This window comes from Drosophila bipectinata, chromosome 3L (assembly GCF_030179905.1).
Source record: "Drosophila bipectinata strain 14024-0381.07 chromosome 3L, DbipHiC1v2, whole genome shotgun sequence".
In the NCBI taxonomy this organism is placed as follows: Eukaryota; Metazoa; Arthropoda; class Insecta; order Diptera; family Drosophilidae; genus Drosophila; species Drosophila bipectinata.
Window position 1 is genome coordinate 1,936,878 of NC_091738.1, and position 26,147 is coordinate 1,963,024.

The window sequence follows — 26,147 nt, forward strand, 5'->3', positions numbered from 1 at the left end:
TAAATATTAAATATTATATAAAACCCGTTATTTACATTTATTTCTTTAGTAAATACCTTTATAAAAGACGTATCTAAACAAAGAGCATAGTCTACTTTTAGTATGCTTCGGTAAAGTTAGTAAAGTAAAGTTATCTGCGCAGCTTTCGTGAAGAATTAAGTTATCTGTTAGGTTGTTGTTGCTATCGCTACATAGAGTGGCCAGCCATACCTTTAGGGTTAATACCAAAAAGCGAGGTAGAGCGGCAAAACAGAGACAGCAAGAGGAGGCCGCTACCAAGTAATCATTTGCGCCTCGTCGTGTTCGGACGTTCAGAGAAAAGCTGCTCGTTTCTCTCCTTTTCGCCTTAGCGATTTAGACGCGCGCGCGCCAATAAATTTTCAGAAATTGAAATTGATTTCCATTAATTCGGATTGGAAAAAAGCCGAACGAGTGTCAAAAACCGTTTCATTTGTTGAGCGCGAAAGTTTGCCTGTGTGTGAGTGAGTTGCCTGGCGGATGTGAGAGTGCGTGCAAAAATGCAACAATAAATATTAAACACAAAAATAATAATAATAGTAAAATAGCTGAAGAGGAAAACATCAACAATGCCAATTTAAACGAGAGCTAAGCGCTTAGACCAAACAAACCCAAAAGGAAATAGCGCCCATTTGGCGAACAAAAAAAAATAGGCATAGCGCGTAAATTAAAGAAAAATATTGCAAATTCCTGATCCGGGCGATAAATATGCAAAATACAACAGCAACAAACATGCAGCAAACGGCGGATCTCGAGTTTGATTTCCAGATGCCGTGTCGCTATTTCAAAAGTTCTTTTGCGCGTTCGCTTTCGCTGAACAACAACAACAACAACAATGGGAATGGGAACAGCAGCTCCTTGACATTGCCCAAGAAACCGCAGACAAACGAGGCCAAACAACAACAACACAATGATGGACAGAACCAGGAGACAACACAAGAGGGGGGCTGCGAATTGGAGTCTCCCTGCGCGACGCCGCCACCAGCTCTGCCGGCGCGACGTCACACGGCCAACATGATACACTTTGGAGCAGCAGCAGCATCTAATCAGTTGCTGCCACATTCTCCACACACCCCACAGCAGCTCCAACAACAACAACCACCGCAGCAGCAATCTGGCAGGAATCTCAACCTCGTCTGGCCGTTGCAGCAGCCGCATCAGCCGCAGCAGGTTGGTACAGTAATTACTCGTTAAGTGAGATTAGTTCTAAGTGCAAGAAAGGCAGGCAACATTTTTGAAGAAAAAAGTAATATGTTTTGGTTTCTTTAATAATTTAAATTTTTTGGGAATTGTGTTCTTAACGTGAGGGGTTTATAACGAGCAAACCTTAGTACTTATAACTTCTTTAACGTACTTAGACTATATTATTATTAGTTAAAACCATTTTTATTAATTGGTTAATTAGTTGCCTTTCTAAAATCTTTTTTTTTTTAAATTAAAATTAGAGCTTGAATTACATTAAAATATGATTTTTTCTAGTAAATTCTAAAGAACTCAAGTCTTGTAAAGGGTTTATCTTTTTAAACTTTCCAATATAAATATTTTATTAAAAAGAAATTTATTGAATATTTTAATAAAAATTATCTTGTATGATACTATGATATTTTAGACGATTTTAATATTTATTTAGTGAAGTGTTAATTGTCAATAAAAACCAAACTTAAGATGCCGTTTATCAAGTAAAACCAATAGCATTTTATGCTTTCTTGAAATTCTTGAATACATTATTAAGTAAATTTCTTGAATACTTGAATAAATATTATCTTTATATAAATCTTTTGATAAAATCAATATTTTTCCTAATAGAGCAATCAAATAGTCATCGTATTTATCCTTATTTGTCCCCAAACCTAGTATCCCCTTTATCGAGTAAATCCTATAGCATTTTATGCTTTCATTGGGATGTCGGGACATGTCTCCATTCCACCGTCTTGCCCTGGCTCCACCACCCACTTCCTCTGCCCCCAGCCCCGGCCACCCATCTTTTAGCACTTTGTTATGTTGCCTTGGCAAAAAAAAAAAGAAAAAAAAGTTCAGTTTCCTTTTTGGAGCAACTGGATATTTATGTCACCTTGTTGTTTGTCACGTAGCCTTGACAGCCTCCTCTCCTGGAGACACCGCGCCATTCCTTCGGCGTCCGTGTGGCTCTGGCTGTGGTTGCTGCTTTTGGGTTTGTTGGCCATGTTATGACAAAGATTTTGTTTCGCTGGCCGCTTTTTTTTTTGTTTTTGTTTCTGCCTTAAGGTCAACATGATTTATGCGCGAAAAAGTGTTCGAATTGTTGGGGCGACGTGTGGGCCGAGATTGGAGAGGAAAACTTCACTTGGCATTGATAAGGAGACACACATGTAACATTTATGAAGTGTTTTAATGAGTTCAGTGGCGGACAGTGAGTGGAATTGAAAGTTGACCAATGCAATTTAAGGAAAAGTGGGTAGAAATGATATATTGAAACCTGAATGTTGTAATACTTGGTATTCCTTTGGATTTCAAGGTCTCTGCCACCCTATGACCTTAGCGCCTCGCAATCAATATAGTTCCTCAATTCATTTTCAAACAAATATTCCAATATTCACCCACGGACACGCTGAAAACCCTACTATAAACATCGAATGGAAAACGTTGGCCAACTTGGCCTAAACTGTGTAATTAGCCAAAGAATTATTGTGCGTTTTGTTTGTTGTTTCTGCTCCTTATATGTTTATGCCTCGTTTTGGGGCTAAGACCATTCATTAGGGCGTACTGCGTGCAAAGGTCGGCCGGTCGGGCTGTGATTTAATAATGATTGGCTTGGAAGGAGGGGAAAACGGGCCAAAACTTACATCCGATTTTAGCTGCCATGGCAACAATCAACAAGTTTATGGCCTTTTGTGTTGGGCATGCAAAACTGGCAATCGGATATGGCTAAAACCGCCATTGGGAAGTCTCATTACGAAATGTCGCCAAGATTTTGCGGCTTTAATAGCCCCTGTGATAAAACGTAATGAGAAAAAGTAGCAATAGTGGCAGTAGCTTATTATTTTTATTTTCTTTATTTTTCTTTATGATTGTCACTTGATATTGTTGCTCGTTTGGTTCGTTGTTGTTGCTGTTGTGGCCTCTTGGCCACACTTGAATGGCTCCGCTCCGTTGTCGCATAATTTGAATTTTTCTAACGCAGCTGCTGTTGCTGCTTTCCCTACCAATGCTGCTGCCAACTACTGGCAACTGGCAACTTGCGGCTTTTGGTGTAGGAGTTGCATGCAGCGGCGCATGGAGTTCAGTTCCATCCTCCCGAGGAGGAGAGTTCATTGCATTGGCTTTTCACTTTCAATTGGTTTGGCTTTGGAGGTGTTGGGGGGAGGCTACCTAACTAACCGCACTCGAAGTGTTGACAGCTGTCTTATGGTAACTTTGGTTTTCGGCTGCCAGACCCACAACAATGGCCCGGCATAGAAGTCAAATTACGTTGACCTTACCTGGGAGATATTATCCAACAACACACACATGGACTAACTTGATGAACGTTTAATTGATTATTTTATGCCAGAAATTGAAAAACCCAACTGCAGCCTTGATTTGGGTTGCCTCCCAATCTGAAATATCCATCATCATCATCTCGTGTCATTTGAGGCGTTTAGTCCATAAGATTGTCATATCGCTGGAAATGTCTTTATTATGTCGGTTACAACACCATGACCAAAGTAGGAGTATTATTCAGTTTTTGGTTGGCTAATTGGCGTTTAGGGTAATTGAGGGTAATTTCAGAGCCCGACTAAGGGGTATATCATACTAAAGTTTAAAACTAAAAAAAAATGGAAGATGAAGGCAAGATTTTTACAAAAAGTGGTTCTAGTTTCATAGCCAAATAAGTGATCTCTCCATAAATGTCTTCTATAGAATGTATTTTTTTTTACAAAGTTCATTGGCTTTGCTTAAACTCCTTAGTTGAATGCAAATATCCACTCGAATAAATTTATTTCCATATAAATCTCAAGTCTTATCCCATATTCCTCGACCCAGAGGCGAAAAAAAGAAACATCAAAATTTCGTACGGCACTCTGTTGGAAATCCCAGGGGCTGGGGGCCTCATCATCGTCGCATCATCGCTCCTGGCATCTTCATGTGGCGGAAAGAGTGCTCTCGGCCATTGGGCCACCACAGTTTCATTCCATCTGCCCGTCAATCGTCAACGGTGCACAATGTTGGACCCAAAAAGGGGGTGGTGGCAAGTGGCAGAGGCAAGTGCCAGGGGGGAGAGCGTTGCAGAAGTGCAGACGCCACTTTGCCCCAGGTTGCATTACGCAAAAGGCAAAAAAAAGAAGGAAATGTTGGAGTATAAAGAAAACTTTAATTTATATATTTTTGGGGAAAGGGAAGTATGATACTCTTGGGGAAGTTTATACCCTATATTGAACTGTATTTTCTAGAGGAGTTCCAGGGATACTTATTCTAAATGTTCTTAAAGTTTGGTCTAAAAACCTACAAATATCAAGATCAATAAGAAACTAAATTAAATAACTATCATAAAATAGGGTAGATTTGTATTTAAGCCCCCTAGTTAAAAGTGTTGGATCTCTCGCTTAGGAACGGTATAAATTTCCACTTCTCTAAACACATTTAATCCCCCCAAAAGCCAAATGAAGTACCACTTCCAAGCTCTTTCCTTCAAAGACTAATATCCCCCATTTGAAAAAAAAAATAGAGTGCCCGGCTCTCAGCAAAGGAAGAAAATAAATGTGTCTGTTGATTTTGTGCATTTGGCGCTGGCCACACAACGCACCAGGGAGTTGGCCCCCTCCGCCCGGCGGACGCCCCAGGACAGCTCCCACATAAATCCTAAGCGGAGGGACAGAGAGAGCATTTCCCCCGACAAGTGTGATATTTATTTATAGCCCGGCCAACTCGTGCGAAAATTTCATGGAAAAAAAGCCAAAACAAAAAATTGGTAAGAGGCAAGAGAGAGGGAGAGAGGCAAGAACCGAAGTGCAAGATAAATGCAGAAATGGGTTAACTTGGCTTGAATGTTTTATTCATATGGCCAGATACAAGTGCGATGAATGAAATGCAGAAAAGAAGAAGAGGCTGAAGAAATCATAACAATTTCTCTTCTTTTTGTTACCAATTTTTTTTCGTCTTTCAGCTTTTGATTGAATAACCGTAACAATTGCAACTGTCAAGACAATTTGAGAAATATTTTAAAAGGAGCTTCGTGTCTGAACCGCATCGCATTGGCATTCCAATTTGGCCTGGACCCAGCTTGCAGCTCTCTTGGCCAAGTATTTTCATTTGGCAACAGTCAGCAACTATGCGATTGATTGACTAACTGAGCGACTGAATGACTGACTGACTGACTGAGTGAGTGACTAGATGACTGGATGACAGAGTGAGCTTGTTCGGGGCATTTTGCATTTTGGCCCGATCGTGAAATCGTCTTTCATCGCACCAGTCTCATTAGGCATTTTCCCAAGCCGGAAACTATTTGGCCATAATATTTGGTCATCTCGCCGCTGGAGAGGGGAATCCAACAGTCTCTTTTGGGATTGGCACATTGATTTAGTTTGCAAGTGGCCTGGCCAATACAGACCTTACTTTTCCACTATTTTTGGTCAACTTTTATTTGCGTTTAGGCAATCATTCAAATGCCTCCACAGAGCCAGAAAAACTCAACCTCCAAAAGGGGCAGACTACAAAGCGGAGTGCAATTAGCTTTGGTAATTGAAAACTTAAGATATGGAGACCAGGTTCAAGTGCCCCAGTGGCCATGAAAAACGCATTTGGGGGAGATATTACCCCCCACGAGGGTATATCTGTCTTAATATTAATCCGATTCCTAAGCGGAGTACCTTAAAAGATTCGAGGATCGATTCTCCACGAATCTGCACCAAAATCTAAGGACATAATATTTTTTCAATTTTTTGTCAAATTTTGTGGAGGGTCCCCTTCAAAAATCCACAAAAGTGCATTGAGCCACTATAGGGCCCATAGCGACGGCCATATCTTTGGAAATAATTATCCGATTCTCAAGCGGAGTACCTTAAAAGATTCGTGGATCGATTCTCCACAAATCTACATCAAAATCTGGAAACAAAATATTTTTTCGATTTTTTGTCCAATTTTGTGGAGGGTCCCCTTCAAAAATCCACAAAAGTGCATTGAGCCACTATAGGGCCCATAGCGATGGCCATATCTTTGGAAATAATTATCCGATTCTCAAGCGGAGTACCTTAAAAGATTCGTGGATCGATTCTCCACAAATCTTCATCAAAATCTGGAAACAAAATATTTTTTCGATTTTTTGTCCAATTTTGTGGAGGTTCCACTTCAAAAATCCACAAAAGTGCATTGAGCCACTATAGGGCCCATAGCGATGGCCATATCTTTGGCAATAATTATCAGATTCTCAAGCGGAGTACCTTAAAAGATTCGTGGATCGATTCTCCACAAATCTTCATCAAAATCTGGAAACAAAATATTTTTTCGATTTTTTGTCCAATTTTGTGGAGGTTCCCCTTCAAAAATCCACAAAAGTGCATTGAGCCACTATAGGGCCCATAGCGATGGCCATATCTTTGGCAATAATTATCCGATTCTCAAGCGGAGTACCTTAAAAGATTCGTGGATCGATTCTCCACAAATCTACATCAAAATCTGGAAACAATATTTTTTCGATTTTTTGTCAAATTTTGTGGAGGGTCCCCTTCAAAAATCCACAAAAGTGCTTGGGGCCACTATAGGGCCCATAGCGATGGCCATATCTTTGGCAATAATTATCCGATTCTCAAGCGGAGTACCTTAAAAGATTCGTGGATCGATTCTCCACAAATCTACATCAAAATCTGGAAACAAAATATTTTTTCGATTTTTTGTCAAATTTTGTGGAGGGTCCCCTTCAAAAATCCACAAAAGTGCTTGGGGCCACTATAGGGCCCATAGCGATGGCCATATCTTTGTCAATAATTATCAGATTCTCAAGCGGAGTACCTTAAAAGATTCGTGGATCAATTCTCTACAAATCTACATCAAAATCTGAGCATATAGGATTTTTTAAATTTTTGTCAAATTTTGTGGAGGGTCCCCTTCAAAAATCCACAAAAGTGCATGGGGCCACTATAGGGCCCATAGCGATGGCCATATCTTTGGCAATAATTATCCGATTCTCAAGCGGAGTACCTTAAAAGATTCGTGGATCGATTCTCCACAAATCTACATCAAAATCTGGAAACAAAATATTTTTTCGATTTTTTGTCAAATTTTGTGGAGGGTCCCCTTCAAAAATCCACAAAAGTGCTTGGGGCCACTATAGGGCCCATAGCGATGGCCATATCTTTTTCAATAATTATCAGATTCTCAAGCGGAGTACCTTAAAAGATTCGTGGATCGATTCTCTACAAATCTACATCAAAATCTGAGCATATAGGATTTTTTAAATTTTTGTCAAATTTTGTGGAGGGTCCCCTTCAAAAATCCACAAAAGTGCATGGGGCCACTATAGGGCCCATAGCGATGGCCATATCTTTGTCAATAATTATCCGATTCTCAAGCGGAGTACTTTAAAAGATTTGTGGATCGATTCTCCACAAATCTACATCAAAATCTGGAAACATAATATTTTTTCGATTTTTTGTCAAATTTTGTGGAGGGGCTCCTTTCAAGCTGCAAAAATGCGTAGAGGTACAAGTGCCTATTTCAAAGATTGTTTTATTTTTGCCAATGAACATCGGATTTTTTGTTTTAAATAAGTTGCAGATACATTTATGAAATGATTTATGATTTGTTCATAAATTTCCCTTTGTGTGTTCTCACTTTTCTGCGTAAACAAAGTAATTAAAATATTTGTTTTTGGCAAGAAAATATTCGGCTATTGTGTGTTTATAGTAAACTCTCATCCAAAATTACTTTTTGGGAAAAACAAATTAAAATATTTCAAGAAACCTCAAAAGACCATCTATGTAGTTTCTAATATTCCACTTACAGTGAATAAATTACGTATGTTTTCTCTCGGTTTTACTTGAGAAAACTATAAAACCTAATAAGCTTGGTATAAACTGGCTATAAAGAATCTGCTTTTATAGTGCTGGGAAAAAGAGTGTGCAGACTGGTTAATAAATAAAGTGTGTTAGCGTGAATCTGCCAGACCATGACTATATAATAAAACCCCCATTGAGACAAGTTCTCTCATTTTCTCTCGGTCTTTCTCCCACCTTTATATCTTTTGGGTATATGGTGTATTTTGTGCATTTTTAGCGGTGCCTCATACCCGAGTTCATCAAGTGTAAAACAATAACAACGAAAAACGCCACCAGAAACAACAACAAAACGCTCAGCAGAGCAGCAAATTTCAAAAGGCGGAATTGCGCCGATAACAAAACTACAACAACAGCAACAATAGCAGATACAATAGCTCACAAAAACAAAAACATAAAAAATAGCAACAAGGTAAACCAAAATTAAAGTAAAACATCCACGAAAAAAAAGAGTCAGGCCCGCAGTGAACGCGTTTCGCTGCGTTTTGAAGCGTTCCTCTTCAGCGACCACCCTCGGTGTTCAGTAGCCGCTACAGTAGAACGTCGTTAAGACAAAAGATCGTTAAGATTAGATAGATATTAGATATTTGAGATAGACTTTTTTTAAGATTAAAGAAAACTTTGAATAAAAAACGAAATAGTTAATAATAATAGTTTTGTTTATATTTGATAGTCTTTTCACTTTTTTAATATTCTATTCCTATATTTATTACTTTTTATTAAATCATTACACATTAAAAAAAGAGTAAGAAATAATAAAAGGCTCTTAATTATGATTTTCAGAGCATACAAATTGCCTTATTTCCAAAGCTCATACAAATTTTAATCCTATAAGGATAATATTTGGTTCTATATCTCTTATAACCCTTCAAAATTTCTATCTTGAAAAAATTCTATTAATTTAAAATTAAATGATCAATATACATATGTATAACTTTCTAAATTTAAACTATACTCTTTTACAAACCGAATTCAACCATCTAAGAGTTAGCTATTCACTTTATCGAAGTAACACTGCCCGCCATGACGCAGAGCGTTGCGCATGCGTACCTGTTGAATGTCTCCCCGTCAGTGCTGCCCCTCTTCTTTTTACCTTTCCGTCTCCCGACTTGTGGAAAAGCCAAAAAGGGGAGTTTGCCTCAAAAGCTGGCGGAAATAATAAATTCTAGCCTCGACAACAACAGGCTGTCGCGTCTTCGTAGCCGGAGAATCCAGCAGTACATGTTCCAACACATGTCAAGTAGAAGACGCAATCAAACCAGGAATTCCCTGATGCGTCCCCGCGACTCTTTCTTTCAGTGCAGTTTCCATTTCTTTTTGGAGAAACCTTTTTTTTCGCTCACATAACTCTTTCTTTATAAAAAATGATTATTTTATCAAGATTTTGATTTTTTGGTGTGCCTCTGAAGCGTAACAACTAAATTAACAGCGTTTAGGTTAAAGCGTATTTTAAACAAGCTGAGAAAAAAGGGGGGAACATCAGGAAAAGTGTGTTAAAGATGGGAATAAAGGGGTCAGTTTGAAAACCGAAATTTCAACTGGCCTTTGGTGGGAAAATGTTGAATTTTGTTGAGTGATTCGCTTAAAAAGGGTTGAGTTCTGGGGCTTCATTTTTGGGAGACAGCGTGTGAAAAATAGTCTCGTTCAAGGAAGAATCTGAAATCAGTCGAGCAGAAATATTTAAATTTATTTCTGGCTTGGCAGAAAATCCTCTTCAGTTTTGGGCAAATACTCGAAACTAATTTCAGGGCTTAAGTTGCTTAGTTCTCCGGCCGGCAGTTAAAGCGGAAAGGCCCGAAAGTATGGCTACAACAAATAAGGTCAACAGCGCTGCCCATAAAGGTCATGGGGCAATGATAGGGGGTGGAAATGGGTGCGGTGGGGTTGGGTTGGGTTGGGTTTTCAGATTCGGTTTGGGTTTCTGTGTTTGTTTCAGTTCTGTTGTGTGGAGGTGGACTTTGAAAATGATGCCCCCAGTGACAGAGGAAAACAGATCTCTCGACTCGAGGTTGCAACTTGCAAATTCTTGTGCCACAGAATGCAATAGAATGAGAAAGAAAGCTGGATAGAGAGAGAGGGGAACAGACATTGAAATAATGATAGCCCCGGGGTGTCGCAGGAGGGTGGCGAGACGACGGGGCCATATCTGTGGATGCTGTGGCTCAAATCAAAATGCAGCCAAAACAATGCAAACGGCAACACAATGGAAATGAAAGGGGGAGGCAACACACAGCGCCCCACAATGCTGCAGCACCAGCCAGGCCATTAATGAAAATGGCCAACAGAGCTACATAGCTGCCACCAAAAGTGCAGATAGAAAAGAGGGGTTTTAGCCTGGCCGCATTGTTTTCATTTGCTTCGTTTTCGCATACTTAATTATGGCCATTGACATGCAACACGTTGCACTGCCACACCAGCAGCAGCAACCAGCCAGCCTTTGTATCAGCCAAGCTCGGTCTGCTCTGCATCCATGAGATACAGATACACAAACTAATAAGCAACATGGAGCTCTAGACGGATGCTGCAAAAAAGCTACTGGTAATGGCACTACAGCTACTACTCTAGGGCCTATCAAATTAATCATTCCGTATCACATTTCGCCAGCTATGTACATTTATAGCTCTATTTCCCCACTTTGGGCTTGGAATTTATCTTTTTTGGCTGCGACATAAATTACACGCATTCGCAGCCCTCGGGCGGATGGCGGATGGCGGGTGGCGGGTGCTGGCGAGGAGAGAGCTCTTTAAATTTAGTTTTGCATCATTCCACCTCCTTCCTGCCACCTACCTCGGCTGGCTCATAAATCAGCTGGTGGATGCCACACAGTGTTGCTCGTTTGGTTCACAGTTTGCCATGCACAATATTTTAATTGCCACTGCCTGCTGCCTGCTACTGTATCTTTTCCTGCTGCGACTGAAAAGTATCCCATGAATTGAGTTGCAAATAAACAAATGGAGGTGCATTCGTGGCATATCTGAGTGCAGAGTTTATTTTGGCCAACTCTCGACATGTTTTAGTTCCTTTTTTTATTACATTTTTAGAATAGAAATCTTTTAGTATTAATTTTTTAAGAGGTTTTTAAAAATAATTTATCTAGAAACTAATCTAAACCATACTAAACACTTACAAGTTCTTAGTACTTACTATTATACATGGTATATACCATAAGTTCTTTTTACGGATGTGCGGACATGACAATACTTCATCTAAAGGTTTTCTAGAGTTTCTACATAGGATCTGGATATAATCTATGTAAAGTATATAAATATCAGCTTTCAGTTGGACATGACAATAGAGTCTTACTAGATTTTCCCTTCAAGGATATAAATAAAAGAAAATCATTAATATCTTCAAAATCACTTTCCTTCCATTTATTTCGACATTAAATATTCATTCATGTGGCTCTTCCTGTTGGCCAAACATTTAAACGCTAATGAGCTGCTGGCCCATTCTGGCCACATTAAAATAAATTGAAAAATATTATAATTATGAAACGAACTCCGGCGGCCAGATCCCAACTGGCGGTTCACAGCTCCCAGAATATATGTTAAGAGGCAATTAAACGCAATTAGCCAATTAGCATGGGTCATCAGAGACGGCAGCGACGACGACGGCGGCGCCCAGGCCACAAATAAAAAACTGGCCAAGAGTGTTGCTCAGTGGCCCGACTTCCGTTAGAATCAAAAACATATTCCAAATTTTTGTTGCTATTACTCTGGTAGTTGCTGTTGTTGCCACAGAGACCGTGCAAATTGCTGTCCCAATTTTTCAAGCATAAAAAAACGGCGAGCAAATGAGACGGAAGTATCGGGTTGGACAGAGACAGGGCCATGAAGTTGGCCATAAAAAAAATAAAACTAAAAAAAAAAAACTGACTTTAAAAATATATTTTCGCAAGCTAGGCAAAGGCAGCCAAATGGACAGACAGACACATAAAAAAGAATTATTATGTAATTTATTCGCTTAACGCTTTTTCTGGCCGGCATAATATTTCTTGGATTTCTTTGGCTATTTTATTTATTTTTTATTTTTTATTTTGGTTGGACAAGCATTTAGAGGGAGTGCTGAGCGTTTATATAAAGGTGTGTCTTTCAGCTTGGAAGTTGTCTGGTAATTGCGGAATTATCCCAAGTAGATCTTGAGATGATCTTGAGGCTGATTGGATTTTTTTAAGGAAATTTAAATGAGGTTTTTAAGGTTTCCTTGAGTTTCCAACAATACTAGTATTTTTAATAATTTAAAACTCATTTCTATGAACTATTAGCAGTATAATTTCAAGTCATTAAAATTCTATATGGTTCCACTTGGCTTATATAACTTTGAATAGTTTTTTTCACCTTTTGCTGAACTCGGTTCAGTTCGTTGAACTATTTGGCTTCCAAAAAAACCCGCTCTTTTAGAAAATGAATTCTTGTCAAAAAAAAAATCAAAAGTTTGGCAAACCATATAAAAAATAACTCCAGACGTAATGTATCTCAGGGCATCGCGTGCTTGATAAATAATGCAAAAATGTTAAAGTTTAATGCGGTATCTTCGAGTACGTGAACAGAAACTTAAAGCTCAAGTTGAAAATTATGCAAAAAAAAAATGGAAAATAAAATAAAATAAAAGGCAGAGCGAAATATCGTAAAACTAAATCGCAGACACTTCAACCGTGTTGGGGCACTAAAGTGTCTCACCTGCCAGTCTTTCAAATACATTAAAGCCCCCACTTCCCCACGCACCAGCCATCACCCATCCACCCACATTCCAAGCGGCCTTGAAGCTTGCAACTTGTGGAAAGGAAAGGAATACTTCAGAGTCTATGGGGTGTGGGGCATAAAGAAATCCTTGACATTAGCCAAGCAAACAGTGAGAAAGAGAATCAACTAACTGGGTTTATTCTGGCCCATACAGTTTGCCCACTGAACTGGGCCAATTAAATTGCATTCCAGTTTGGAGAAAGGAACTAAGGAGGAGCATAAGAAGGAGCTGCTCCTGCGGCAGCTCCCTGAGTTATGGGGCAGGCCACAAGCGGCGCATAAATAAAATCATTCTCAGGCCAGAAATAAACTACGAATCGAAGACAACACCGAAAATCGTGCTGAAATCTTGGCTCAAAATCCTCCGTTCGACGGGGCTCATCATGTATGCAGAAGGTGTGTTCTTTTGGCCCAAACCGCCCCCAGCCCCCGCCACAATGAACCCCCCTTAGCGGTAAAAATTTGCTGCACGAGTGTCGAGCCTATTTGTAGTTATCAGAAAATTAAAAAGAACGTGCCAGCCCAGCCGATTGGGCCACGACGTAGGGCTCTCATCGGGGGGTTCTCATCGGGCCTATATGGAATATAGAACAGCGTAAGAGTCAGTCGTGCAAAGGCTCTTAACTGAGTATTCTCGGCAGTGAGTGAATTAAATAGATGAGAACACAAAAGCCTGCCCAGGAAGCGTATAAATATGCCAGCTAATGGAGCACACAAATGTAACCACCTTGGCTCTTGAAAATAAGCCACAATTACTTGCCAGATTCTTAAAATGCCTAAATTGATTAGAAAAGTAAGTGTAGCAAGGTGGAACTTGAAGAAAGGTTACTTTCTAAGTCAGCTCTTCTGGTTCTTAGACTCGCCATTTTTTAATAAAACTAAAATCTTGAAAAATCCCTCTAGTCTTCTCGGTAATGGCCAATAGTTATGGCTTAACAATTTGCTGACATCAGGCAAGAGGGCCAAAACAACACATCAATAAGGAAGAGAATGCAATTACCTTCCACCTTCCTCTCCTTCTCTGAGCCCTCTGATGGAGCAGGTAGACTGGTAGAAGCACTCACTCGTTTGCCGGCTCGTTCTTTAGCTCACTGTTCTGTTCGGGCCTGGCCCAAACCATCCGTCAATAGGCAAACACAATTTTCCAGTTCCGCTCTTTGCGCACTTTGCCTGTCGCTTTGCATTTCCGTTCTGCCCCATACCCTTCTGGCCCCTGCTGGCCAGTCTTTATTGGCCATTGAAGGCCAATGGCTTATGGAATAAAATGTTTACAAAAAAAAGCAGCTATATATTAAGAAACAAGTCTTCGGCCCACGGCTGGAGCTGAGACTCAACCAAAATAGAGACTTGCCTGGAAAAACGTTTTCGCACTCAATCAAGTTGGAAAATTAAATTTCGTGTTCCCAATTTGGTTCGTCAGCTTTTAGAAACCATTTCGAATCTGGTCAGAATCTCAGGCGTGAAGAAACGGCCTCAAAGCCATGTCAGTCGAAAGCCAAAAGTCGAAAGTATCCATCCGAGATACCCACGGGGGCAAGCAAGAATTCTCGATTAATCCAATTGAGTTTTCTGCGGCTATTTTGTAGATTTTTTTTGTTGGCTTCATTAGAACGGAAAGTTGCTCACGGATAGCGAATTAAATCGAATTGCGAAGGGGCGTAATCAATCCATTTGCGTGATTTGCAAGAAACATTCTGAAGAAAGAAAGAAACCCGAAAAGCAACCCTGGGAGAAACTCTCGAAAAAACATTTCTCAAGTAGTTGCCAGAGGGGCCAACCAAATCACTTGAGTTTCGGCCAAAGCGAGTGCAAGTTTCTGCCGCAGGTCCTATTGAAATAGTTTTTTCAGATAATATAAAAAAATGCTTCAAGAGCCTCAAAAACTGTCGAAAAAACTATAACAAAAGCTGCCAGAAATTGAATTAAAAATTGATTGACAAAAAATGTTTGCAGAAGAAATTAATAAAGAGCCAAAAGAAAAAAAGAAATGCAAAGTAAAAGGCTTAAAGAAAGGCTTAAACAAGCCATCATTAAATAACCAGAAACTGGTTAGGTAATACCCTTAAAATATATTACACAAAATATGTAATAAGACTTGAAAACAATTTTGTCTTTAATTGCTGCCATAATTTTGGCTTAAAGACACAGGTAATCATTTCAGCCGGACTATCTCTTTGGCCAACTAAGTAAAGTCAGTTAACATTGACAAGGGTACGGGTTGGTGGTAAGACAAATAGCCGGGGGCTGGGTGGCTGGAGAGGGGCCGGAGTAAATATAGACAGATTGTCGGAAAAAGTTGCAGACCAACTTGGGGGAATTACATGGAAGCATTTAGTTAGTCTGCGGGTACAAAACTAACAGGCCAAGAACACAAAAAAAAACTTGGCTTAAATCATACTTGGAGTGACAGTTTTGACAGACAGATGCGACAGCAGGATCAACTTTCTGGTTTCGATTAAATGGGATTAGAAATCAATCCAAACAGTGTGATGCATGTGTTTATCCAAATAATTGCCATTGAATCTCTATTATGGTTTTTTCAATTATTTTCCATTTTACAAACTTGGTCCATAAATTGTGGCTGCCAAACAATTGATATAGATTGTGCGTAAAAGCCTGTCCCGGCCAACAAAGGAGGGCGTGACCGCCAAACGCCCATTTACGAAACCGGGCGGAAGAGGTGTGGGCCCACGGTTCTGCCGGCAAAAACACAATGAGGAAGCGTAACAAAGGGACGACTAAAAGGGCTGCGTTCGAGCCCCATTAGGGGGCCATTTAAAACACATTTAACCGCCCCACTCCGCCCCCCAATTGGTCCACTGGCAAATGGTTAAACCAAATCAGCTTACACAACAAATAAACAAAGCCAAGTCTGTCGGTCGTCGGCTGTCGCTGATTGTTGGTTGTTGGTTGAGGTTCACTGTCAATGCAATTGCCGGGAATAGTTGAAATACTTTTAAAAGCGGGAAGCGACAACACCTTGGACACTGGAAAAAATTGGTATCTCATGCTTAAAATAATTGTAAAAAAATCTAAGGATAGAGTCAAGAGTCTCTATTATATGATACTACGATAGTCTTTATTAAGAGTCTCTACCTGGAACCATTCTTTTTCTTTAATAATGAAACAATAAAACCCCCCAAGAAGTATAGTTCCAGTGACGAAAGCAATTATAGTTCACATTAAATATCTGAATATGATGTACATAAAGTTAAATTCAAAATATTAGTGGTCTTAGTCGTCATATCCATACTATTCTCTTTTTTTTTTAATAACGCATGCTTCCTTCTACAGAAAAACCACCAAAAATATACAATTCCCAGTGACGGAAGCACTTTCAATGCACAGCATATATATTTGTGATTCCTATAAATGAATTATTTTATAATTTGAATTTTTCGGGGCATTTAATATTCCTTACGGATCCTTTCTCTAAAAATGCCTGCTCTTTTCTGAGTTTTATATTTCTCTAAAAAAACCTCTTACGAAGTAATATTTCAGTGACAAAAGCACTTCCTATGCATAAAATATCTAAAAGTGGTGCAGATTACCACAAATACAAAAAACTACTGCTAATGTATATCTTTATATTTTTTTTGTGAGATTTCATAGTGTAACTTGGGAAACTCCTTACTGGGACTGGGGGTACCGACACTGGCACATGGCGGGTAATCAGTCAAGCAAACCTGGGCCTAATGAAGGTCAAACCCGTTGACAGATATACACGTCGTCGTTGTCTCCTCCATCAGCAGCAGTCCAATCATTGGCAACTTCGGAGTGGGCTGGCTTTTTGATCGAAAATAGTTCCAGCTGAGGGCACACAGAAACAAAAGCCACAAAAAATACGTCACGCAACATTCAAATGGGCAAGTGCAGGCGAGGAAGTGGGTTTAAGTGATGTTTTGAAATTAACCCAATTTCCGTGCAAATGACAAAATGAAAATGAAAACTGAAGACAGAAGACAGAAATTCCTTGGCAAAATTCATCGTAATAATAATAAACAGCAATCAGCGAAACAGCCATCTCTCGGATGGCTTTGGCAGTCAAGAGTCCATTCCGAAAGCTAAAAACAATCCGAGTCAGTCATTGTTTTGGTACACAAACTCTTTTTCTGCCTTTGGACTTTGTCATGTGAGAAAGTCGTGCCAAATGCAGATATTTAAGCATTATCGCTGATGATGACAATGATTGTGGATGTTGGAGCGAAATGCTAGGCATCTGAGGCCCGACTGCCGAGCAAATCTATGCAATTTGTGAAACGCCTCCCTTATCCACCCACTCTTATTACAGCTTCATCTCATTATAATGGCATAACATTTTCAGCTCATTTTTCTTTTCATTTCCCCCAGTCTGACGCTCTCGGCTTAATGTTAGTTTTGCCTTGAAAATTATACAAAAAGCACAAAGGGGGAAGCTGAGTTTAGAGTCAAAAGTGTGCCAGCCATGGCTAAAACGAAAATAATGCAAAATCCCAAGCCCTTAATCGAATTAGACGGGGTGGGACTCGGGCTTTGGCAGATGAATAACATTATTTGGCTGGCAATTAGTTGGGGTTTCGTAATTTAGGGTGATTTTTAATTTTTTTTTATCTTGTATCTTGTGGGTGGTGGAGAGTCCTTGTCTATCAAGTTGTTTGTACGGAAAAACTTTCTTTTCTCTAACTTTTCCTTTTGTTCAGGTCAGTTTCAGGTAAATTGCAATAAAAATGTGTTTATTTTAAGGTTAAAAATAATATTTTAATATTTTAAAATTGGATGAATCTTTAAACATATCTGACTAGTTTTGCCAAAGTTCTATAAAAGATTTATTTTTAGAGCTTAACCTTAAGATTTTTAAGATAACAAAAATTTACACCTGGGATTTTGAAAGGACTACTCCGATTCTGTGTCTAATTGTTCTTAAATTGATTTCATTAATTAGAAAGGCGTTTAAATTGTTAGGAAATCTTGAAAACTTTAAGGTACAATTTAAAAGAAAATTTAAAGCTTAAAACTTTACAAAAAAAAACCCTAACCTTAACAATTGGAATAATTTTTTTTAAGAAAGTTACTCACTTTCGGACAAAGTTGTGAAAAGGTAGATTATTTTTAGACATCTTTAAAAAGCGTGTACATATTTTGAAATCTTCTTCCATCAATATATTCTACATACTTTTTTAGAAAACTTTAAGTAATATAACCACTATTTTTGGGATAATTTTTAAATACCTTTTATACATTTTATTGTAGTTCATATTAAACTACTTCGCACAAACTTTTAGTAATAGTGATCTGGCCATTCTTCTCAACTCTTCCTGTCTAAGTATCTAAAGAACCCTACAATTTGGCATTTCCTGCTGCAATATTTAACACAATGATAAAAATACCCCCCTTATTGTTAATAGAAATCAGTTTATTCAGAAATGCTGTCGATCGTAAAGCCAACTAGCCGGCCAACTAACAAAATAGAGTCTGATCTCCGCGAGATTGTGGCGGGGAGTTTGCCAGCCAAGCATGACCTGGTATTTGACCCTTTTTCCCCATTTGCCACACCCACATGTGCATAGCTCCACTCCGCCCCCTGTTCTGCCCCCCTTTGTACAATCAACTTGCATCAGTTCTAGCTCGAAACAATTTAAATAACAACGACAGGGCCGATTGTCGAGAGTTGGTAATGGAAACGAGCCAAGTCTCATTGTGGGGCCTGGGAATTGGCCATCCCTGTCTCTTTTTTTCCGCATCTCTCTGTCTCTGTCGCTGCAGCACATGTATGGAAACCCTTTTAGTGCACTTGTTGCACGGCTCCCCAACCTCTCCCTCCTCCCCCTTGTTTTTTTGTTCTCCGCCCCTGTATCACATCTCCAATTGGAGATTACTGGAGCATGGAATTGTTTGTTGTTGCTGCTACCGCTGATTTGAAATGCAGATTTCTTCTCCTCGTTGCGGCAGTTTTATTTCATTTCATATAAATAGCACATTGATGAGCTCGGGGGCAAAGGGAGACGAGTGTGACCCCATCCTGGGGTACAGTGCGTCTAAAAAATGTATGGGTTTTTGGGGTATTAATTATGGGAATTATAGGAAAGTTCAATTAAAGCCTATCTAAACTTAAATAGTTTCGATTAGCTTTCAGGGGCTTTATAAATATTTGTTTAAAATTTTTAAACTATTCTAGAATTATTTATGAATTAAGGCATAACTTTGTACCATTTGATACAATTTTTACTAAACCTTTATTTAAAAAATGTTTCATGAAATCAAAAATTCATGATTATAATCAACGAGTTTCGTAATCTTCTCTTTAATAATTTTAATCTACAAATACTAATTGCAATGCTTTTGGCTTTTCTTCAATAAGAACTATTAAATATCCCTCCTATGAAATTAAATATATTCATAATATATAGTCTCTTCTCACTATATCTCTACTCTTATGACCCTAACTGTAGAAATACCTATCAAACTTAAGTATGTTAGCTTGCTTTACATCCTGCATACAATACTATACGGTATACCAGTATGTCTGTAATCTAAATATGTGGCATTCTTTAACTGGAACTTGCAGTTGGCCATGGCAATTGACATTTGTTTGTTGCCAACGAAGAAAAGTTTCTACACATGCTCTCCAGTCTCAGATGGAATGGGGTCGAGCCCCGCCAGGCATCTCCTACTCCGGGGGCTTCGACTATCCCATTCTCACCTGGCTGCCGGGCTCTGTGAATTGTAACGCGCATTTTAATTAGATTGTTTGGGCTTAGAACCGGCGCGTTCTAGCCAGGCACTCATGCAAATTGGCTAAGAACGTGGGATATATTACTTCACAAGAATCCAATTATGTCGGGAAGGGTACGGGTCTCGGGTCTGAAAGGCAAAGTTGGAAAATTAAATGCTCCTACCTTTATGTAATGAAACTCCCCATGAGATTGCTATGGAAATGAGCCGCCGGTTGATAATTTTAATTAAAACTTAATAAAAGTACATTAATTGATAAGCAATTCTGCAGTCCAGAGGTGGAATATAATTCTGGGAAGGTTCTCATATGGAAATGATGTAGGAAGGCTCCCTTTCGAGCAATTTTATCTGCTCTGAAAACTGGAAAATTCGGGTTAACTAGCAATATTAAATTAAATTAAAGTTAATATAATAAATATGCACAAATTACATGGCTCATATCCGCTATCATCAATTAGCTGTAATTATATTTATTATATTTTATGTAAAAATTACCAAACCTGAGCTTGAGGCCATTTTTATTTCCTATTTTGGCCTTTGGGGCAGAAATACCTTTTCATCTACCGAGAGCCCGTACCTCCCCCGTACCCTCCTTAAAACTAAAAACTTGTTTAGTCGGTCTCTCCATAATCAATAAATCAAAAGCAGAAAAAAGGAAAATGCATTAATTAACAAGCGTAAAATTGCACCAAATTGAGTTTTTGGAGTGACCGCAGTTTTGGTTTTCCAAGCCAGCCTGTTTCGGGGGCGTGGCTATTTGGAAAACAGCAAATGATAATTTAAATTGTGGAAACAACAAAACAAACATTTGCAATCAAATTCGATGAAAATTCATTATTTATTTTGGACAGTCTCTAAGTAATTTGTCTTTTTGGGCAATTGGGGCGGGAGTGTGGGCGTGGAAATGTGGGATTACATCATGTCTTGGTCCAAATAATTGAGGTCAAATTTAAGACATTTTTTTGTTACTTGAAGAGTAATTGTTTTTGAGGAGTTTTTAGGTTTTGGTACAAAATAAGACAGTTTATGAACTTTTTTTTATTTCAACCCATCTATTTTTTAAAGTTGTGGGTCAAAGTCTTTTAAAAAATGATGTTATAAATGGAAAAAGTAAACCGTGAAAAAAATAAAAACATACCATAGTTATGTGAAAACATGGCCAGCCAAAGACAAACTGGTTCTGCTTCACCAGACTCTCATATAATTTAATAAATGTGGAAAATGTTAAGTATACCAGAAATTTAATGCGCAGCCAGTATAAAGTAAAGTTAAAAAATAAACACAAATTAAATAAAGCCATGGATGGAGAGAAGGGGAGGGAGAGGCGTGATTGAGGAGGGGCATTGTATAAATAATTTTCTCTAATTAATTGTACAACCTGCCTGCTGATGGCAGAGCCTTTCCGCTTTTGGTGGCTTTTGTGTGTGATTTGGCATGAAAGTGTTTGTGGCAGCAACACCATTCCATTCCAGCCATCGCAGACATCTTGGCCATCCCAGTGGCTGGCAACTGGGTGGTTGGCCAACACTTTGACAACATTTTTCGAATTGCAATTTTTTTCGTTTTTGCTCAGCTAATTTAACGGGCATTTTTTGTTGTTTTTGCAAGCATTTCTTTATTTATTCCATATACGTATTTATTTGTGACAACATTTGCAGGATTCCAGCCACATCTTGGCCGCACCCAGCCACAGCCACCACATCTATGACTTGCCACAGCAATTGCAGCAGCAACAACATCTGCAGCACCAGCATCAGCAGCACCAACAGCCACAACAGCACCAACTAAATGTCGAGGCTGTCATATTGCAGAATCAGGTGGATACATTGCATTGGCAATTGAAGCAGGTGAGTAAATAGCCGATCCGGCGAAAGGCACAGCCGTGAAGCCCACCAAACAAAAGACTTAAGACACAAACGTGACGCGGTGACTTGGGGATTTGTGTTCTCAGCAGGAGGAGGAAACTGTGTTAAGTGCCAAGTCTGTAAGACAATCTACTTTGACTACTGCACTGTACTGTGTTGTGCCCTGCTTGGATCAACCTGTTTTCCTGTCTCTCCACTATTTTTATTTAAATAGTTCTCACGCTTAATTTACTGAAATCGGAATGGAAATGGAAATGTACGAGACAGCTAGTGGCGAATGATTCTTGTTAGACAGAGTTCTGGTACAGAGAGAAAAATGCTTGTAATATTATTAGATTCTAAAAGATTACCATAAAATATTTAAAATATAGAGAATGAATAGGTTTGAAATAGATTAGAGCAATTTTAGAAAAATTACATAATATTAAAGTTATAAGTTCTGAATAATTTTCTCTTTCTGTGTACCACTTCCTTTCCCCATAGCTCCTCCTCTTAGGCCCTGAATGTGTTGCCCCATCGTAGCAATTAGGCGGCAGCATTCTTCTTCTGACTTCTGACTTAATTATAGACTCGGAGTGTGGTCGGATGTGTCTCGGCTCTTTTAGATTGCTTTGTTCTGGTCCGTGGCTCTGGTCATCGTGGGGCCTGTCGCTCACATTGTCTTTCAGCCATTTCCTTCGGCAACAGCTGCATTAATTTTATACTTCCTCACACAAAAGGTCTCCTCCTAATGGAGTTTGCCTCCAACTTGGGCGTAAAAGTGAGAAGCCCGCCGCAATTGAATCAAACCATTCCGATTGGCATCTATATGGTGTGTAATCATAAGTTGGGGCATCAATGAAGTGACTTGGGCATTGAGGAAAAATTCTTAAACAGGAATTTTCAGGTGCCTGCATAGGGGGATTGAGATGATTTTGAAGAGCCAGTGTAATTCCTTTAAAATTATAGGAAATGGATCTGATTTAGAGAAGAGGGCTTTCAAAGTGGGACCTAGAAGTAATAGTTGATTATTATAGTTCAGGTGATTAGGGAGTATTCTTAAAAAAATATTAAATAATATATATAAAAATGTGATACCTTTAGTGTCCCTCAGTTCTTAAGTATTTAAAGTGGAATAAACCATAAACCTTCCACTAAATCCAACCTAGTTTTTCCTCAATTTCCTGAGAATTTTCCCCTCCCCACCCATTTCAATGGGTACACTAAGCTGCCCGTGCCCCCAATCCAAAGCAACCTCGAAGATGACCTTCAGCCTTCACGCTTCAACTGACAGATCTCTCTCCCCTGAACACTTTCAATACCAAACCGATTCTATGCAACGCATAATCACCCAACGGATGCTCAGATACTGAGATACTAAGATATCGAGATACTCGGACACAGAAAGAGCGAAAATATTTACGCTTTCATTTCGATTTAATGCGCTTTAAATGAGCCCCAATGAAGTTGACTTGGAAAGCCGAGCCGTAGAGCAAATGTTGGTAGTCTCGGAGTCTCAAAGTCTTGGAAAATTGCAAAAGAAAACAATGCCAGCACAAAAACAAAAACAAAAATAATAAGAAAAGATAAATATTTGTTGCAGTTTGGTCCGTTTCTTGTTTCGCCAAGATATGTGGAAGAAAAAAAAAAGAAAATAAAACTTTAACTGGGTTAGAAGGCAGGAAAACCGTTCGAAAAAGTCCGTTTATATTTTCAGTTTTTAATGAAAAGAAAAAGTATGTGATGGCGTGGGCGTGGGCGGACCAACCGACTGACTGACTGATTGATTGATTGATAGAGTGAGTGAGTAAGTCTGAGCCAGACTCCAATCGATGGGAGGCAACCGAACATAATTTATGCGGCGAAAGGAAGCCAATCGGGAGGAGATTCCAACCAGATTCACGGGCAAACCGGATCAATCCAGGAAGTGCGTTGAATGGGAAGCTGCAGCTGTGCTGGCCGAACAGCAAAAAAATAAGTAAACGAAACCAAGCGTAAATGAATCCTCTGCCGAATTCCACTCATCTGAGCTCCAATTGCTCCGAGAGGCATTAATGGAATTAAACAAACCATAACAAAATCGAAATCAAATAGCCACGAAGAAACACAACAAGAGGAGCAGCTACAGAAGCGGCAAACAATTTCCACATCGTTTTCAAATAAATCTCAGGCATACACGATACATACTCGTAATCCCCCCGAAAATAAAGTGGCTAACACGCAGTAGGAAAACGCCGAAAACGGAAAACGTCCAATGAAAAATTAGCAACAATTTCCAAACATTGCAACTTGCAATTGCAAAAAGCAAGAGAAAAAAAATAAGCAAGAAAATGCAGCGTCAACTTACATAATCATCCCAGACAGACAACTATTTTGGCATCGTGTGAAGCCTTCTTTTGGCCAATTTTCAAATGGCTTTGGCGGTAGGTGGGCGTGTGCCAGGTGATGGCAATCTTAACGCCTTTTTGAGGTCTCTGCCAATTTGGCAAGCGCCGTTCATTCGAATGGCATTTGATAATTAGACAATTTGGCCAAACAGAATTGAAGTTAACCAAAAAGCAGCCACCAGAGCCACCATAGCTAGTGGCCCACAGACCCAAAGCACAAAAGCCGGGAGAGAAATGGCCGGAGAAAGAGGCTAGATAACAAATCAAGTGAAAGTTTTTATAGGCTGATGATGCAGATGATGCCGGCTGCTCCACAAATGTTGGCTGCCAAGATAGGCAAAATCATATACAATTAACATAAATAATAAATTAAAGTCATCGGTTCAAATGCATCGCCGATGAGGTGTCAAGCCAATGACCGGGCACATTGGGTTAAAGCCAAGAAAGTGGCTATATGGGCTAAATGGGTTGGATACAGAAATGGTTATGGTCCTTTATAGTAGGTTTTTAATAGAAGAAGTTATCTTAAAATAGGCATTCAATCTTTATATGGTTTTGTAGAACCTCTGGTTAGTAATTCCTTCTAGAGGAATATCCATTTCCTAAGTTTTAGATGGGAAATCTTAAAAAAGAAAGTTATATTCCTGTGGTATCTTATAGAAGTTCTTATAGAACCTCCCATTAATAAAACCTTTTTAAACATCCCAAGTATCATAGTGAAATTCTTAAAATATGGGCTGCATCTTTGGTTTCTTTTATAGAACCTCTTACTAGTAATTCTTTATGGATAATTTATAATAACATTCCGCATTTCAGACGGAAACCAATTGCGAGATGTACCGTGCCGTAATGGAGGAAGTAGCCCGGTTCTTCGAACGCTACCAGCAGCAACAGCAACTCCAGGCCACCCACCGCAACGGCGAGCAAATCTCCCGCTCCAAGAGCCTCCACCATGTCCACGGCGTGGGAAACAGCTCGCTGCAAAGCGATTCCCGAGACGATGATGCCGCGAGTGCCGGATCCGCCTCGTATCTTCGAGCCCGGAGCAGCACTAATCTGATGTTGAATAAATCAATGCATGCCATGAACGAAGAGCATAATTATGAGACTATAGCGCCGGCTGGGAGCTATAATGCATTTAAGGATTTCACATGGTGAGGAAAAAGATGAAACTCTATGACTACTCAGTTACTGAAACTCTTTAAATTCCTAGGCGCCGCTCACCCAAGAAATCCGGAGGCAGCGGAGGCTGCAAGGCGCGACTCTCCACCCCAGAGGCTGCCGAGGAGAAGCTCAACCAGGAGGCCTTCCGCCTGGCTCGCACCATCCGGAATCTGCTGCACACCTCGCAACAGCAGCCGGATCTGACCCAGCCCCGGCACTCCATTGCCTCACTGCCGGGTGGCAACCACCGACTGTGCAAGGGCAAGACCAGTTCGGTGATGACCCTGTGCACCCCACCACTGCACAACTCCACCAGCATCATGAACGCCACCCTGGAGGCCTCCTCGCCGGCCGCGAAATCGAACGCAGAGCTCATCTTCCTGCGAGCCAACAACATGCGGGACTCGAGGCTCTCGCTGCGCAGCTCCACCGACAGCTCCGTGCATTCCACCATCTCCTCGACGGCCTCCTCCTCCTCCAAGGTGGAGACCGACGAGGAGACCCACAGCAGCAGCACCAGCAGCGGCAACAGCAACAGCAACACCACCACCACCGCCAACAACATAGCCATTAGCAGCAAAAAACCCACCAGCAGCAGCAAGCAGAGCGGCTCCAGCACCGAGGACGAGAGTGGCTTCAGTTCCATCAGCTCCTTCCACGACGTGGGCCTGCCCCTGAGCTCCACCCTGATGAACGGCAGCCAGCGGCGTCTCTCCATGTCGCCGGACAGTCGCAACTCCACGCTGAAGTCGGCCCTCAACGGAGTGGGGCTGCCCACCACCCTCCAATCCCAGACCCAGAGTCAGGTTCAGGCTCAGATTTCCCCCAGCCAGTCGCCCTCGAAGACGTACCGGAACGCAAATCGCTACCAGCGCTTCTCCACCTTGTCCAACGAAGACGCAGCCGCCGTATTGTGGGTCTAGGCTCTAGAGATATTAAGAATATATATAGGATCTGTTTTGGAGGAATCCTTGCTCAATCTTTGCATTGGAAGTTTAGTTTTGAAACGGACCTGCCCTGCCTTTATTTTAGTTTCTCGTAAGCTGCCCCCGAATAGCATTTTAGTTTGTTTTTCTCTAGTGCCTCCGCTTAGAATTTAGTTAATAACTCTTTTGAACTTGTATGTTATCGATTAGTGTTTTTAAGTACCAACCACGCATTTCTATGTTAACAATATGTACATTTAAAGGACCTAAGTTACCAGTATTTATGAATAAAAATTAATTTATGATGACAGCTCGAGACTATTCCGATCTAGTACCCTTTTAGCTAACA

General features: G+C 40.0%; 1 protein-coding gene across 1 annotated transcript; it reads left to right on the forward strand.

Moving 5' to 3' along the window:
• Nucleotides 1-241: 241 nt before the first annotated feature.
• On the forward strand, nt 242-26,108 carry LOC108126357 (homeobox protein 13). Its single transcript, XM_017242906.3, has 4 exons — nt 242-1,188; nt 21,136-21,324; nt 24,525-24,862; nt 24,922-26,108. Exons 1-4 carry the CDS (start codon nt 727-729, stop codon nt 25,793-25,795), a joined length of 1,863 nt encoding a protein of 620 aa, XP_017098395.2. The 5' UTR covers nt 242-726; the 3' UTR covers nt 25,796-26,108.
• Nucleotides 26,109-26,147: the final 39 nt, after the last annotated feature.

Bases quoted from the DNA above. Each gene is read 5' to 3' on its own strand.
- LOC108126357 (XM_017242906.3), top strand. From the start codon at position 727: ATGCAAAATACAACAGCAACAAACATGCAGCAAACGGCGGATCTCGAG. The intron at 1,189-21,135 runs GTTGGTACAGTA...CAACATTTGCAG, and splicing joins AGCCGCATCAGCCGCAGCAG to GATTCCAGCCACATCTTGGC. The intron at 21,325-24,524 runs GTGAGTAAATAG...TCCGCATTTCAG, and splicing joins TGCATTGGCAATTGAAGCAG to ACGGAAACCAATTGCGAGAT.